The sequence below is a fragment of the Anabrus simplex genome, chromosome 1 (genome assembly GCF_040414725.1).
Source record: "Anabrus simplex isolate iqAnaSimp1 chromosome 1, ASM4041472v1, whole genome shotgun sequence".
In the NCBI taxonomy this organism is placed as follows: domain Eukaryota; kingdom Metazoa; phylum Arthropoda; class Insecta; order Orthoptera; family Tettigoniidae; genus Anabrus; species Anabrus simplex.
In genome coordinates this window covers 1,578,074,762-1,578,091,485 of record NC_090265.1, presented here as the reverse complement: position 1 = coordinate 1,578,091,485, position 16,724 = coordinate 1,578,074,762, and the positions used below count along the sequence as shown (strand labels likewise).

General features: G+C 38.5%; 1 protein-coding gene across 2 annotated transcripts in view; it reads left to right on the top strand.

Annotated features, from left to right (window-relative positions):
* Positions 1-1,193: 1,193 nt before the first annotated feature.
* Gasp (Chitin binding Peritrophin-A domain-containing protein Gasp) overlaps positions 1,194-16,724 on the top strand; it is a 39,548-nt gene continuing 24,017 nt past the window's right edge. For both annotated transcript variants that reach the window (XM_067138176.2, XM_067138175.2), the window contains exon 1: positions 1,194-1,263. In XM_067138176.2, coding sequence (XP_066994277.2) covers positions 1,215-1,263 — 49 coding nt within the window. In that variant the 5' untranslated portion in view covers positions 1,194-1,214. The remainder of the gene's footprint in view (positions 1,264-16,724) is intronic.

The window sequence follows — 16,724 nt, the reverse complement described above, 5'->3', positions numbered from 1 at the left end:
ACCCGGGACCCCTGTGACCAAAAGCCAACACGCTAACCATTTACCCATGGATCTGGACATATCCTTGGCGTGTTAGTAAAATAGATTTGTGGGTGTGCAATTCGGTTTGTGTTTTCAAAATCGCATTTTTCGGTATAAATGGCTTTATGTCATTTTAAGTTTCTCCAATGCATACGCAAGTCATCATCAGCTACCTGCTTCGAGCCACCCAGCTATTTTTCAGCAATTAATTTGAACACTTTAGTTGATTTTCCGGCAAAATTATGTTCACCACTAAATTTGTAATACATTAATTAATCTGTCACCAAAATTTCATTGAAATATATCTGGTTCAGCACAAACAGTTCCCTTGTAAGGAAAATAAAATGCCTAGGAGTTAATACAAGGTACGATTATGGAGTGACCACAGTTGCAGTAGTCACTGTTTTACAATTTCTTACATCCAAACCATACAGTACAAGTTAAATAAGCTCAATGGGGGTAGAAAATATCAAGAAGTTTTAGTTTTCATACATAGATTCAGATAAAGACTCAGTATCTCCACTTCCCAAACTTACATGTTCGGAAGTTGTAGTCACCTGGTGTGAGGTGTGATGTGATTGCCTACTTCTTAACTCTCACTAAATGGTCTCAGAACTCATCAATACAGAGGAATGTACTGGGAGAGTTCTTTCCTGAGGGCCTTCAGACGTAGAATCGATGTCAAGTTATCCTTGAATTCAAGAAAAGCTTCTAAGTAAGTCACCAAGTATAAGTTGAACGGAAAATCAGGTGAAAGCAATCTAAACGTAATACACTATACCACACTCGCAATGAATGACAGACAATTAAGTGTAAGAGTGCCATAGACTCGAACTTGTGACCTTTATATGCAGGGCACTGGCCTCAGCGGCCTTCACTAAATGTCTGCCAGATTTCTTGGACAAGGTGAATGGAGAGTTGTTATGGATACTATGTGTGTAGGTTGGTAAGATTATTTTAAAAATTGTCAGTAAGAATGCGTTATAAATGAATTTAATAATATATATTTTCTCATATGAGACTCTTTTGGGGTGGGCATATAAAATGAATAATTCATTTGGCTCCCTGTGGATGAGAACGTGAAAGTGGTGCGGTGTTGCGCGCTCAGTAGGTCATGCAGCGAGGCCCTCCCGCGGGTATAAAACAGCCCCGCACCAGTCGCCGCCGACCAGTGTGCTCAACAAGTGGTGACCATGAAGACCTGCGTGAGTGTTGGCGTGTTTGTTGCAGTGATTGCTCTCGGTACGTACTCGTGATGTTTACTAGTGAACACAACGATAAAGCCCGCCCGCCTGCCTGCCTGGACTTCTCTCTCTAGAAAACTCGATTTTCCCGCAAGTCATCTTCATTCTTGGAAGATGGTTCTTCAAATCATCCGCTATTACGGAAGGATGTGACGTTCCCCTAGTTCATTCTAAATGGAGTCATCTGAGAGATAGCGCTCTCAGTAGCTACAAACAGTGAAAATTTCATATAGTACTATGCAATTGCTCGAAGCAACATCGTAAACACGATTCTATAAGCAAATTATTAAGGTGACATTATCCGTCAATTGAATTTAGTAAAACATTGCCATGAACTTGCCTGAATTTAAGAGGCATTTCACTTTCCAGTAAATTCCTTCAAATATTTTCCACGAAGAAAATCAAAGAACGGCAATGAATAGCGTGAAATCTATTTTCCTGGTTGAAAATATAGCAATGGTGCATAAGATTACAACATATTTAATACTGAAAGAATCTTCACGAGTCTCTTTCTTTAATGTGAATCTAAAATGCATTTTCCTTTCTATCGCCTTCTTATGAATCACCATTGGAAAGAAAGAGTCTTTACTTAAAACCAGAAAAAGGTTGACTGTGGATATTTCCGTTCCCAGCTTACCTAAACACAAAGAAAATCGCTTTACTGAAATATATTCCTTCGAATGACTTATTCATTAATGTAGTGGATTATCAGTAGATCTAATCTATGCTTATAATATATAAAATGCTTTTCTAAATATACAAAATTTTAAACGAGGGTAGCTTCTCCAAATAGTACCGGTAATATTCAAGTGCAAACTTGAACGTTATCAACCATTTCTTTGGTCTAAGAATCGTCCAGAAATGTGATAAGCTGGCTAAGTACTCCTCCGAAAGAGGTGAATCCATTCAGAATGTTTAATCTTAAAATATACTATGGTCAGAAATATTGTCTGAATTTTAACGTTCTAGTAGACAATATGACGTATTGAGATACCTCTCTCCGTGAGTTATTATCTCGAAGTAAAGGAAAACTCTTTGTTAAAGAAAATTCTATAGCAAGTTAACTGACAAATATTTCTGTAACTAGGAAATATTTTTAATGCGATCATATCCGCGTTCCACTCTCAAGTACAACCAGGCACTGTTTGTGAAAGGGCGGCCTTCATAACATGCAGCGGGAAGTCTTAGGAGCAGTCTGCATAAATTAGTTATAAGCATCATTAATTTTAACTTTCTGTGTCACTCCCAATGTTATCCAAATTGGTAACAAAAATTATATTTAAGAATGGTTATATGTTTCTGCATTTCAATTGATCTTGTTCCTCTTTATTATTGTTTAAAGACAGTGTTTAATATAGCTCTTTTTTCTACGAAGTGTACATATTGAAGCATGATTTGCACAATTCCTTCAAACAAATATCTCATACATACAGTAGTACTGCAGTATAGAATATTTAACTCGACGAAGGAGTAAAACAATGGTAGTGTACATCGCAGAAGTGTGCCAAGAATAATGTGGCCTCGTAGGACTTCCTTTCTCTTACCAGCCGGTTACTTTTAGAACCTTCTATTCCAAAGAGAACTTTTCCTTACTTCTTCCCAAAAACTTCATAAATTACAACTACAGACCCTTCCTATAGCTAATATCTATTTCTTGAAGGAACTTACAGTTTTTCTTCAATATTTTATCATAACTTGACAGAAGAAAAAAATGTCGTTTACAGTCATGACCATTCGAAGGTGAATAATGTGTTATATAAATACACACATACATACCATGCGTTATACTATTGGTTAAATCTCCGTAAAATATTATAATAAGCCCACTATTTCGTTACAATAAAGGTTACATTGTCTATTGTTATACATAACATGTGACAATTTAAAAATTCCTAAAGAAATGGTGATTGCATCTTCTTAAACTATCATAATCAGTCAGTATCATCAATCATGTACTTACTAAGGATAAGAAACTATGAATATCCTACACCATGAAAATAATCCCCTTGGAGACTTCAATGAGTGGTAGAATGGGTATCTTCTCTTTCAGAGTTATTACATCATAGAGCAACTGAAGAAAACGTTCAAAATCGTGTGAATCATTACACTCAACATATTCATGACATGTTTCACCTTAATATCCTTAATAATCTTCCAAAAGCTAGTAACTACACTGCAATTTGTTCATATTTATTACATTTGTGAATCGTCGTTGGATACCTACAGATCCTACAGACATAACTTCCCTTGATACATGTACTTACTCCCCAGAACTACTACACAACTTTTCTGGTAAGCATTGTCGTACTTAAACGAAAGAAGAACACTCGAAATCGCCTGTAGATTACCTTGCTTAGTAAAATACAATAAACTGTTATGAACATTTGGCAATACATGTCATAGATAGGTTAATGGCGATTTATGAGTAGACCTATGGGTAGGGGAATGCATGTTCCATTGTAAGATCAGAAATGTTCTAAATGTCATAACCGTGGGCATGAGCACTGAATTCATGAGTATAAACAGCAAAACTAATGGCAAGAGCTTGGCGGTACTTGATTGTACGATATGCTCCCAACATTACCATGAATGGTGGAACGCTATAGACACAGTCCAAAAAGCTGTTAGGATCCTGAAGACCCACTTCCGTGCATTGTTATAGGGGTTACTTCAAAAACCCAAGGGGTTGCTGTAAGAATGTACTACATCAGGCTGTTCCACCCTCATCCAATGTACACAGTACTACTTAGCACTGTCTAGTACAAAATGAGTGCATAAATTGTTCTCTCACTGACACATGATGCTAAATGATGTGCAGTTCCTGATCATACAAGTATCTGTGAGAATCGAAGAGGACATGGTGTTCATCTTTTTTCCTGAGTCATAATTGTTTAATAATTACTCGAAGAACATATATAATTTTACTAAAGTATATTAGGATCATAGTACATTAAGTTAAATTGAAGGTTAATGGCCTTAAAAGTCATATTAGTTTGTACTCTAAACCGAGTGTTTGATAACGTTCTGAGTGTGGTAACATTCAGACTTTGAAGTCATTATAGATTCTGTAACGTTGATCATATGAAATTTTCGTTCTATATTAGCACCCATTATCAAACTGCTCTTCCACATAGTTCATTAGCTCAGGAAAACTGAATCCTCTTTCAAGTACTGTATACGTGAAGCACGACCTATTTCAGAATATACAATGTATCCCCCTCACATTGCTAAGAAATCGTTCCCTAAACAATCAAGCAAAGTTCGTGGGATTTTTCTTTGCTACATTGCAGGAAACAATATTGTGTTTAACTGTATTAGTGTTTATGAATAATAATGTCCGTGCCGTTTATTCCGCCAAAATCTCTCGTGAGTGAACTCAGTTTCTAGGCGCCATGTCATCAGTACGACTGTGGTGCTGTTCGTGTAATTTATCAGGTCCAGAGAGGACATATCACGACATAATTCTCCTGACATAATAGGATGCCAGGTCCGTTGGAGGCACATAAAATCGAAAGTCCCGTTAGCAGAGAGCTGCTTGCTATCACGTTACCATGGACCTTGAGACTTCTCGTTATACCATATTCAGCTCATTTCATGCACAACTGGTTTCTTGTGCCAGCCTTTCTGCTCGGGTCGTGAGTCAACCTTTGCAGGCTGATCTGAGAATAACGTAGAGCACCGAGCAAGCTGAACTTCCCACTTTATTAACATGCTAAATAGCAGTACGAACCCTTTCTTCAGATCATCTTACTAGATGATGAAAAGGTTGCGTCTTTACACCTTACCTCTCACCTAGAGGTGCCGGATTCGATTTTCGCAAGGAACGATTTTCTTTCAGCATCGTTAGGTCAACTGAGGAGCTGTTTGATGTAACAGGCAACAAATCCGGTCATCACAGCCAATTAATGTGTATAAGGAGCCATAACAATGACCACCTCACAAATTAAAATCTCGAAGCCATCTGGTTGGGCAGCTCTTAGCAACTCAGTGGTTCATGAGAAATAGAAGCTAAAAATGACTGAAGGCAATCGTCACGATAAATACCTCACAAAGTAAGAACAGGTGCAAGAAATATCGAAATGCCAGCCAAAGCATTTCCTTACAGATCATGAAGGCCCTTGGAGGAGTGGAAGGTTAATGCTTCCACTATCGTTAACCTCAGCGCTAAGTGAGATGGAGTGATTATCTATGTGTCCGAGCGTGCCAGCCTCTCACCACTGGGTTCCGTGGTTCAAATCCCGGTCCCTCCATATGAGATTTGAGCTACAAAGCGGAGGCGGGACAGGTTTTTCTGTGAGTACTCCGGTTATCTTGACACTTTCCAATATCATTTCATTTCATCTGTCAGTCATTAATCATTGCCCCACAGAAGTGCGATAGACTGCGGCAGCCGGTACAATTCCTACCCTCATCGCTAGATGCGGACTTCATTCATCCCATTCCTGACCCGGTCGAATAACTGGAAACAGGCTGTGGATTTTCATCCATTTTAAGTAGGTTGATTGAACTTCAGGGTATGTGCGTCTTCAGAAGTCGAAGTCTCATATCTAAATTTTCCTGGCGGGAAAATGAATCCACATTCCTCCGGGTGAACCGAGCATTCCTTTACCACCCCAGATAGGCAGCTCCTCGGTCTAAGAAATGCCTCCGATGAAATAGACCAACACTTCACAACATTATTAATGATTAATTCTGCCATAGCAAAGAGTGGCAGTTTGGAGGGCTAGCGAGCTAAAGGTCGGAATTTCCTGTGCAGTGGTAACGATGGTGTTTCTGGGTGTGCTTGTTTTTTAAGGTTGTCACACCAGCGTCAGAAAAATTGTAAATAGCGCTTTATTTCTACCGCTAGAGAGTTTTTCGAATATCGTCCTCAATATGCTGATAATCGCTTCACATTCACGAAACAGTTACACAGACTAGCAAATAAAATACACACACATATAAATACAGCGTGAGTGATCACGTTCACCCAAACTTCAACAAATTAAAAGAACCATGAGTCTTTTATTTCACAGATTATTACCGAATTTCTACGTACCCTTCCATTCCAAAAAATGAATGACCGATATCTAACTCCTAAGTCAATTAAAAACTTAAACAGATCCACTCGAGGAATTCCTCTGGAAACATCATAGGCAATCATCAGAAGACCCGTCCTATTTGCATTGAGGAAATGGACAACGGGCAGAGGGTATCACAGGAGTCAAAGTTGTATGACCTTACATAACGACCAAGCTTACGGAGTGAATTTCAATCTATTGCTATGTAACTCTTATTTTTGTACATAGTTTTCTGCAGGGTGAGCTTGCTGTAAGAGATGCAGTTGAAAATTGTCTTAGAGCATAATCTAGGTGCAAGTGAAAGTGTGCTGCATACACGTGGCAGTTACCTACAAAATTCCACTTACATTCTCTGCACTAACTCGTGGGCGAGCTGCCAGCTGTGACCCCGAATCAGACACACACATCTCCCATATTAAATCAAAGACGCTAAGCGAGAAAGAGAGAAATTACTTTCAATGCTAACCTTGAAATCAAACATGTAAGACAAAATCTAACTACTTAGTTCATCAGCAATGGAAACCTACACATCGTGCTGGAGGTTTATAATTTCACATATTACGCACTTCGGTCGAGAACAGGTCCTCATTCATTTTTTTCATTATTATTAATAAAAGTTAAGTAAATGCAAATAGAGCAATAAAATTTTTCTCACTTTAATTGAGAGCTCTGTACAATAAACAAACATTAAATAATATCAGTGAATATCTTCCAAATATATTTTGTGATCTGCTCTCCTTCGATGTTCAAATTAAAAGAACCATGAGTCTTTTATTTCACAGATGATTACCGAATTTCTACGTGCCCTTCCATTCCAAAAAATGAATTAAAAGTGAACAATTTTCCTGTGTCAATATTTCTATGTAAATTTAAAATTCTTAATTCTAACAACTTTAAAAGAATCTCTACCTGAGGATCAACGATCATTTCGTTTCTGTTCACGAAAGAAACCACCACTTGTTTCAGAAGAATGTGCGAAAATGTTGCCTTATTTTTAGCTTGATCAATTTAATTCTGGAAAGCAAAAGCAAACAAGCTTGTTATTTTACATGCCAGTAACAGTTAATATAGTGATCATAGGCAAGCGACCTCCAGTTACAGGTGCAGTCCAAAAATCCTACATGCATTGGCCAGGATTGGAACTGCGACCACCTTAGTGAGAAGCCAATGACAAATTCACACAGCTATCATGTTTCTTAACTTCGCTATTTCTCAACTACCCATCTACGTGAACACTCTCTAATCCCAAGTCTGTAGATAGCCATTTATGCCAGGTACCGACCACGCTTCCGATAGTATCCAACATTCATCTTTTAATAATTTGAAATGCTCATCCGATATATAATGAGCTCAATTTCTCTCAGATTGGTGCCCATTCCACGGAACTAGTGTTTTTTGACTGGTGTCACTTTCATTTTGCCTCCTGACAACACATTCACGCTCTGTTTAACTTCGAGGAGAACATATAACGCTTCTTTCGCTGACCTCAAACTTGAGAACGTGTGTGAATTTGTGAAACCGATGACCAGTAGATCATGAACACGCAGGTTTCTCTCGTCACTCTTTGGAGCGTATCCAATTCTACGAGAAGATGTAGAGATCAGTGCGTGATACTATGTCCTCCACGAAGAAAGTGTAAGGACATTCCACATTCCACTCTCTAAAAGTGTAAGTGAAAATAATGGTGTAAGAGTGAGAACGTCCACACCTTCTTACGCTTCGATGGTGATAATTATTGTCGTGGTGGTGATAATTATGTTAGGAGGAAGTACAACCAGGCAACCATCCTTTATACAACACTAATCAGAGAGAAAAAATGGAAGGGTTTCGACACTTCGAAAAATGAAGATATCGGCCAAAGAAAGACAAGGGCCATGAAGAGCGCGAAAATTAAAGACTCCCTAGATCTCAAATGTTCTGACACTGTCGGGGTGGGAAAAGAACAAGAGTTGAGCAAGGAAGGTCGGATATGATAGATTAAAGTGGGGAGCCTGGCACAGTTAAGTGGAAGTAATGTCAGGACTCAGCTAAGAGCCACGTGGTCGCCAACCCTTGCTCCCAAGTTGACAGTCCCTAGTACCCTTTCTAGTTTCCTCTTACGACAGGCAGGGGATACCATGGGTATTATTCTACCGTCCCGACCCACGGGGGAATGAAAATTATTTTTGTTTTAAGGGATGGTACAACTAGGCAACCAGCCCCTCTTAACACTAATAATTAGAGAAAAAGTTGAAGTGTTCCGACCCTTCGAAGAATGAGGATATCAGCAAAAGAATGAGAAAAGCCACGAAGGACGTAAAGTGAAGAACGCTATGCCCTGCAAACCTAATGCCGAGCCCGGCACAAGTAAGAGGAGTCACTTGTTCAACGTCTCACCAACACATAGAAGGTGTTCGGCAACGGAAGAATGTGAAAGGGTTAGGATTGGGAAGATAGTGGCCGTAGCCTTAATCAGCATTTACCTGGTGTGAAAATGGGAAACCACTCAAAAACATTTTCAGGGCTGCCGATGGTGGGTTTTGAACCCACGATCTCCCGAATGTAAGTTCGCAACCTCACAGCCAACTCGCTCGGTCAAGATGAAGCCTCTAAGAACTCCCCTCATTAAATCGCCTCTTGCAACAGGCAGGGGATATCGTGGATATAATATAGTACATGCCCCCGCAAACAAGGAGACCTCACATTTCTTTGCAAAATCCAAACAGAAAGTCACCTTCATAAGTTAACACCTCCTTATAAGGATATTATTTCAGGTACACATTAAATTGTATATAACACATATGTTATAAAAAGTCCTCCTTCAATACGACACCTCGAACCCCGGAAAGTGGACACGTCGAATAATCTCCATCACTTTCTTTTAAGGGGACGCTTCACATAATCTTTAACAATATATGAGTAAAAACAGAAGTTCTTGCATTGAAATAATTCAAATGCCTTTCTGGAGATCAGTGGAAATTTCATGTCGTTGTAAAACTGTTCCGAGTGTTCTTAAAATATCTTTCAATTATTTACTAATCTTGCATTAGAAAGAACGCGGAAATGTTATTATTAAATTCGAACAATCACACTTTTCAACTACGGACATTTTTTCAAGACAGGTTCCCCAAAAATTTCTCGTAGTTTATATTCAACACAACTCTGATTGGTTGACTGATTCCGTTCAAATGGGACTAACAACGAGATCAACCGCTCCATGACTGACAGAGAACAAAGGGCTTTTCCGACCCCTCGAAGAATGAAGGTATCATGTAAATAAAAGGCCCTGATCGCGGGAAAACATAACTATGCTTTAAGGTTCATATCTGCAATACCGTTAAGGTCTAAAATTTACTAGAGTTAAGACAAATGCACAAGAGATGAAACGTTTAAAGTGACGAAGGAACAATACGTATGTGTTCCCAGATTCTGAGTTGTCTTTTTCTTCCTGACATTATTCCTGTGCTATAGCAGGGTTCGCTTATTAATACATCCGACTCCAAAGCAAGGCATCTATGGGGATAGCGATTACAAATCCTATGACCTCCCTGATGCCATCCGTTCACCTCTTCTTCGGTTTACCACGTGGTCTATGCTCTTTGGAGCTCAAACGAACGGCCGTCTTTGCTGCCTAGTCATCTTTCCTGCGTACGACGACTTGTCCTTAGAAAGTAAGCCTTCCTTTATTTAGTTTGACTGCGACTGGCGTGGTTCCCAGTCATTCTCGGATGTCGTCGTTCCTGGTGCAGTCAAATCGGTTAATCCAAGACAGACACCATCGAAGTATTCACATTTCTACACTAGACTATTAGCTATTAACTTGGTCAATCCAGTGTAACCGCACCTCGGCGTTACTCTTCCTTTCTGCTTTCACACTGTATTTTCTGCAGAATGATTAACTGTAAGTCATTCGCCTGCCAGAACAAAATTTGATAATATGCGTTGTCAGCCCGAGATAGGAGTAAATGAGATAGAAGAACCCAACCAAAACAGGGGGTATAAATAATTTGTTGCCATTTATTGCCATAATGTGTTAAGTAAATTAATTCGGTTGTAAATAAGGACTGTTGCAACGTTTTTATCCCTATTGGCATGACACAAATATTTAAAGAAGGAACAGAGGCCTCAAGATTGTGAACTCTCATTCAGGAATTTCTGGACACACTAACTACAATATTCTGGGTCCTGTAGTATTCCTGTAACTCATGAACTGTACTTAAAGGTGAAATACTTCATCTACGTCATTACACCAGATTTCTGTCGAAATTGACTTACTTGCAAAAGTAACCTGATTCAGAGTGGTAGATTCAACTTCACAACCGAGTGACATTTACTCCTTTACCTGGGTAGAATAAGAAAGTCACAGATGACATTTATATCTTCATTCGTGAGTTAAAACGAAAGAGAAAACTGGCATTTACGTGTGCACGTCACGTAGGTCCTGCTTAAAAGTAAAGGTCGACTAACGAATGTCGCTGAGTAAGTTGCATGTCTATCAGAGCGTTCAACTCTCTCACCGCCACTGCACAAACCTACCAAAGTTATGTAAGAAACACGTTCGGCAAGTTAAATATGCTTGGTTTTTTTGCTGATGAAGTAATTGCAGTCTATGAGACACACACACGAACATACAACCGCACTGGCATGGTTTACTTCAGGCTTCTTTCAACACAGCAATCGTTAAGTAATATACTTTCAAAATATATGAATATTTTGGATATCAATTCGTTGTAGTGTTTTGAAATCTAGCCATCAGCCGTCACGTATGTTCTGTAGTATTAAATAGTTGTGAATTGCCTGTGTTGAAAGAGATAACAAACAAGGACCAGCTTTAGTCTTCTAGTCCAAGAACAGAAATACAATATGATACTTGATGTTAAGGCGATCTGATAACTGAAACACGTAATTATGACACATGGTATCTACTTACCCATTATCCATTACCCATTATCCATTTATCGACAGAAATTGGAAATCTGATTATTGATTTAGAACAGACAAAACACCATAAGCTATCCCTATACCTCTCCATTTTAATGTACAAAGTATTATATAGATTTAAGTCTATTACATTTTACATAAAAATCGAAACAAATGCTGTGTTTTCATCCCAAAATCCTTCTCATTGTGCATTATTTCTATTCAGAACACTTGTCTGGATGAATCTTAACCTGAAATGATTTCAAATTTACTCTAAGAATATTAAAACTATAGATATAAATATGTACAGCCTTATCACCTTGAAGATTATAGCGATATGTAGACGTAGACATCATAAAGCCCAAAGGCAGCGGTAATAACTTTTACAAATCTGGGAGGTTAATTCGACAGACATTGTATATCCGTATCTCTGCTGATTGACGACGTATTACATAGATCAACAACTAACGCATCGAAGGGTATATTACCAATACTTGTTTTTGGTACGAGTAAAGTACGGATTCAAGCGAACGGTGTAGCCTATATGTTGACGTTACTAAAACTCGAAAAGATTTTAAAATGTTGAAAAGTTAGTACATTTCACTATCTCTGTAAATCCCATTCTATCCTCGCTCGCCTGTAGCGTTAATTATCTCGAGAAGCTTAAGTCAATCTGTAAAATTAGTGTATCTACTTACCCATTATCCATTTAATTACTTGAAAATCGAAAGAAATTGGAAATCGGATTATTGATTTAGACCAGAGGAAACACCACAAGCTATTCCGATACCTCTCCATTTTAATGTACAAAATACCGATGTCGAGTACGAGTCTTTTGATACCTCTGTACCTTTCATTTCCCGTTTGTAATTATTTCTGAATATTTAGGTAAGCGGGGAATAAGATAGAATATGGCATATCTGTAATTGCTTTGTTTTGCGTTTGTGTGAAAGAAAGTATATAGTACGTGAAAACTTAATGCAACAAGAATTCATCTACTCGGGTTGTTAACAGCTAGAATCATGTCTCTGAGACTCAATGACGTAGAAAAGAAAAGTGTCTCAGTTGACTTTGGTGTCTGAAGACAAACTCTCGCTCCCGTTCAATGACCTCTATTTTCACTCATAAGTCATGAGTAAACTGAACTTGATACACTGTTGCTTGCTCATGTTTTCTTTTCTCTCGCACTCAAGGCCTATGAAATCGACCTACATCAAGTCTTGTCAAATCAGTATAATTCCCTCTAAAACAGCTAATTCACCGTGAAAGATAATGAACAAGTTTTTGTACTTAATACTTCCCGAACTTTGACATCCTCGTTCTCATTCTATAACGTGCTGGGACCCATTTTAAAAGAAAATTATTTTAATAAACTCGAGATCGCTTCTAAACTGGAAGTGCACGTGTCGCTGGATTAGCCAAGTTTATGAATATTATGTACCACTATAACACAAATAATACAAAGGGTTGGCACTAAAGTTGTCCTAAGAGGCAAATAACTATGAATACAAATTCCGAAAGTTTTACAAAGAATATCTAGGTAATCATGGTATCGCTTTACAGTTAGTTGATCTATTTAAGTCATTCCACTGTCAAATGGCATATTGTTTCACAATCATGGTGACATAGCTAATAACCAATAGGAAAGATGTGCCTACAGTATCACTGACTTCGTTCAGCAAGCCACGAAGTCCACCCCCCATATTGGAAATAGTAGGATCATGACTTATGTATATTTATTATCCGTAAATGTGTATAGTATATTGTCATTCTGTAGGAAAATTTCGAGTCATTAACAATTTTCAAATCATTCCCAGGGGAGCATGTTGAAATTGAGGAAACATACGCTTTTAATCAACTATTCACAGAATATTTTACACTATGATAGCCGACATATTGAATTCAGAATCGTCATGAACTCCTTTCTTCAATTTCCTGCCATACATGTACATCTCTTGTCCCTCTTACAAGCATTCTCCAACTAAACCAAACATCCTGAGACTGTATCCTTCCTCAATTACTCCACAAGAGGTGATTAATCTCTTGAAAATGAAGGCAGTATCAAATGGTTCCATTTCATCATTATAAAATAATCGAGAGTGCTTCTACATTAAAATGGCCTAACAGCTCACAGAAATACTATATCTTCTTGAGAATAGCGTTAGCGAGAGATAGATGTAGGTCAGTTTTCTCTAGAGATGTTTGACCTGTTAGACTGGTCCATAAAACAGTGGACTGTCTTTTTACGCATCTCTTTTCTCATCAATTATATACCCTCTCACTTGAAGGCTGAGTGACTAAAAGAGATCTAGTGGACCGGTTCTGCCAATGAGTTTCATCTCTGGATGGGATTTCAAAAGAAAGTCCACGTCAGAAATTACTGTAGACGATTTACAAGCTTTCTCGTGGTTCAAAGAGAAAAATGAACCATGAAAATGATCTAAAATAGGTACTAAAGACGTTACTGCCGCTAGAGGCACAGATAAAAAGGAAAAACCATTCTCACCATGGTTGACGATAATTACAAGGATCCTATACTCGACTACATCCGGATAGTGACCTGACTGTGCAAGGCTCAACGTCCTTCCTCTAGCCTCAATACGAAGAGACGGTCTTAATGATACATAATTGTTTTTCTCATTGGCATATTAAAAATTTTGAGGAACGCTTCAGAGATATCGGTGTTATTGAATAAAAACACATTTCTCAGATATGTAGACTACTTAAGGGTCTATTTCAATTTAACACTGGACATGGTTCACGTTCTTGTCACTTACATCTAAAGTGCTCGGGTCTGAGTTAAGATACCTTCTGTTCTCGATGGTCTGAAAAATCAGTCAAACCAAACTAAATGCCATGGCTCAACAGCCCCGAAGGGCCTATTGGCTTACCAAGCAACCACTACTCAGCCCTAAGGCCTGCAGATTACGAGGTATCGTGGAGTCGCCACGATGAATCCTCTCGACCGTTATTCTTGGCTTTCAGGGCAGGGAAAAGTCAGTCACCCCATAACGTAGGTAAAACATAGTAGAAGTTTAAGATTAATTCCCTCCTCTTCAATATGTTCTATTATGTATGAGCTGGAAGAAATACAGACGTAGTAAAATACTGAATAAGACTGCGAAGCAAACCTTACCGAAAACAACTGCTATGTGCATCCTTATATTTCTAAATCCATGTTCTATGTAGGCTTTCTTTTCCTTCCACAACGTCTGATTACCAGGCAACTTACAAAATGCAGGCGATCAACGTATAATCAAAGAAGAAAGACAATCGTTGATCAGTAAATATTTCGTATGTCTGTGCATCTTCTCCAAGGGTATCAACCTTGACTCTACTTCCTTCAGAAAATGAAAACTTATTCAAACGGTGACACCGTCGACCAGCTCTTTTGTCGACAATGTTATTTTCTGAAGTAGTAAATGATGTTTTCCGTTCTGAATCTATCAGATCTCTGCGTAGGTATCTAATTTTCGATTTCATGAAAATGCCCCCTTATAAACTTGAAAATGGATAATATATTTGGCTCGTAATATCTTGCTATAATTTTCAGAACGACTACACAAATTTGAGCTTTCCTAAAACGGTGTTGTCTTCCTTCCAAGTCTTTTCCACTTCAGAATTCCTGACAGATGTGAGGTTATTATAATTCTTGGTAATTTTATTCCTTACTGCGGTCTGGTAATTTTAAGTAGTTCCATGTTGTTGCAGGAAAGCTATGTGTGTAATCTACATGATGTATGAATACATGTTCTTCTATGATCTTATTGTATAGAACCTCTCCTCTCTTTCGTTCGTTCTTTATTTATGTATGTATGTATGTATTTATTTATTTATTTATTTATTTATTTATTTATTTATTTATTTATTTATTTATTTATTTATTTATTTATTTATTTATTTATTTATTTATTGGATACCCTGTATTGAATCCCAGTTTCTGGTGTTGTATTTTCGAACAACAATCCTATAATACAGGATACAAGATAATTAAGTCTTAAGATTATATTATTCCTTTTTTGGCATTTTATTAAGGAGGTTGTAAAATAATTAAAGCTCAAATTCAGACAGTACAGCTCTCTTGGATGCCAAGGCTCGCTAAATGATGGCTGCTTTCCTTATGGAGCTATAGCGAAACGTGGCGATTCAGTCGATAATGTAATTAACTATTATCAGAAAGTTATCTTCTCATTGGATATCTTTTCAATCGACCTATTATAAAAACAGGAATTGTGTCTGGGACATAAAGAATTCCAGCCAGGTAAACTAGCGACAAGAACAGAGGAACTGTCGCAAAGAGATAAAAGAAATGTTATGTCTTAAAAACATTGACATCTACCATTGAAGAACTCTAGTGGAGCCAATAAAAATAAATTTAAATGTTGTCCTTGCATCCAGGAATATCAGAATATGATCATAAAGCAACAAATTTTAATGTACTTTCATTTCAGATCTCATTACACGTGGCAAAAGGTATGCAGTAGTTCATTTGATTCGTGAGTGGATTGGGGCTTGTATTACCATCAACTTAATGTTTATGCTGTAAATAGGCAGGTTACCTCGTTATATAAGAAACGTACGTCAACATTTCCCGATCCGAAGAAGAAGGACTGCTGAAGGACGGCTGACAAATGTCATGTCTGGCCTTAAATACTCCATCGAACTTGAATTTTCCAGCCAAGCCTTTCGTACTGAGACATATATATGGGTTAGTAGAAATGTAGGAACATCGAGCCTATACTCGTAAAATAACAGTTCAGAGGATACTCATTAGTTTTAATATAACCAGGTAAGCTTAAACCCAAGTTATCACTAAGTACAAATATGTTACTGGATAAGAATATATTTAAAACAATGACGCGGAAGTCTGGTTTTGAAGTGGATAATTAATGTAACAGAGAACACTCCATAGCCAGTGGTTCGTTCCCTGAGGCGGTCTGTGCCCAACTCAACAGTACCCAAAACCCAAACCCCATGGCACTACAGCCCTTGAAGGGCCTTGGCCTACCAAGCGACCGCTGCTCAGCCCGAAGGCCTGCAGATTGCGAGGTGTCGTGTGGTCAGCACGACGAATCCTCTCGGCCGATATTCTTGGCTTTCTAGACCGGGGCCGCTATCTCACCGTCAGATAGCTCCTCAATTCTAATCACGTAGGCTGAGTAGACCTCGAACCAGCCCTCAGGTCCAGCTAAAAATCCCTGACCTGGCTGGGAATCGAACCCGGGGCCTCCGGGTAAGAGGCAGGCACGCTACCCCTACACCAGTACCGACAGTACCGAGAGAAAGAAAAATCAGATCGAGTGATACCGTACTGGCCGCACCTATCCCAAGAAAGTACATAACATTGATTGAAGGCGAGGGCAGGTTCTCCATCACATGCTAGCCACGTGCTTCACAGGCGTGGCGCACGACAAACGTGCCTGTATAGGACGCTCGGAAACTTATACTCCAACGTACTTCCTGTGCGCTGTTCGATAAGGTATTACTTCTGCAATAGGAC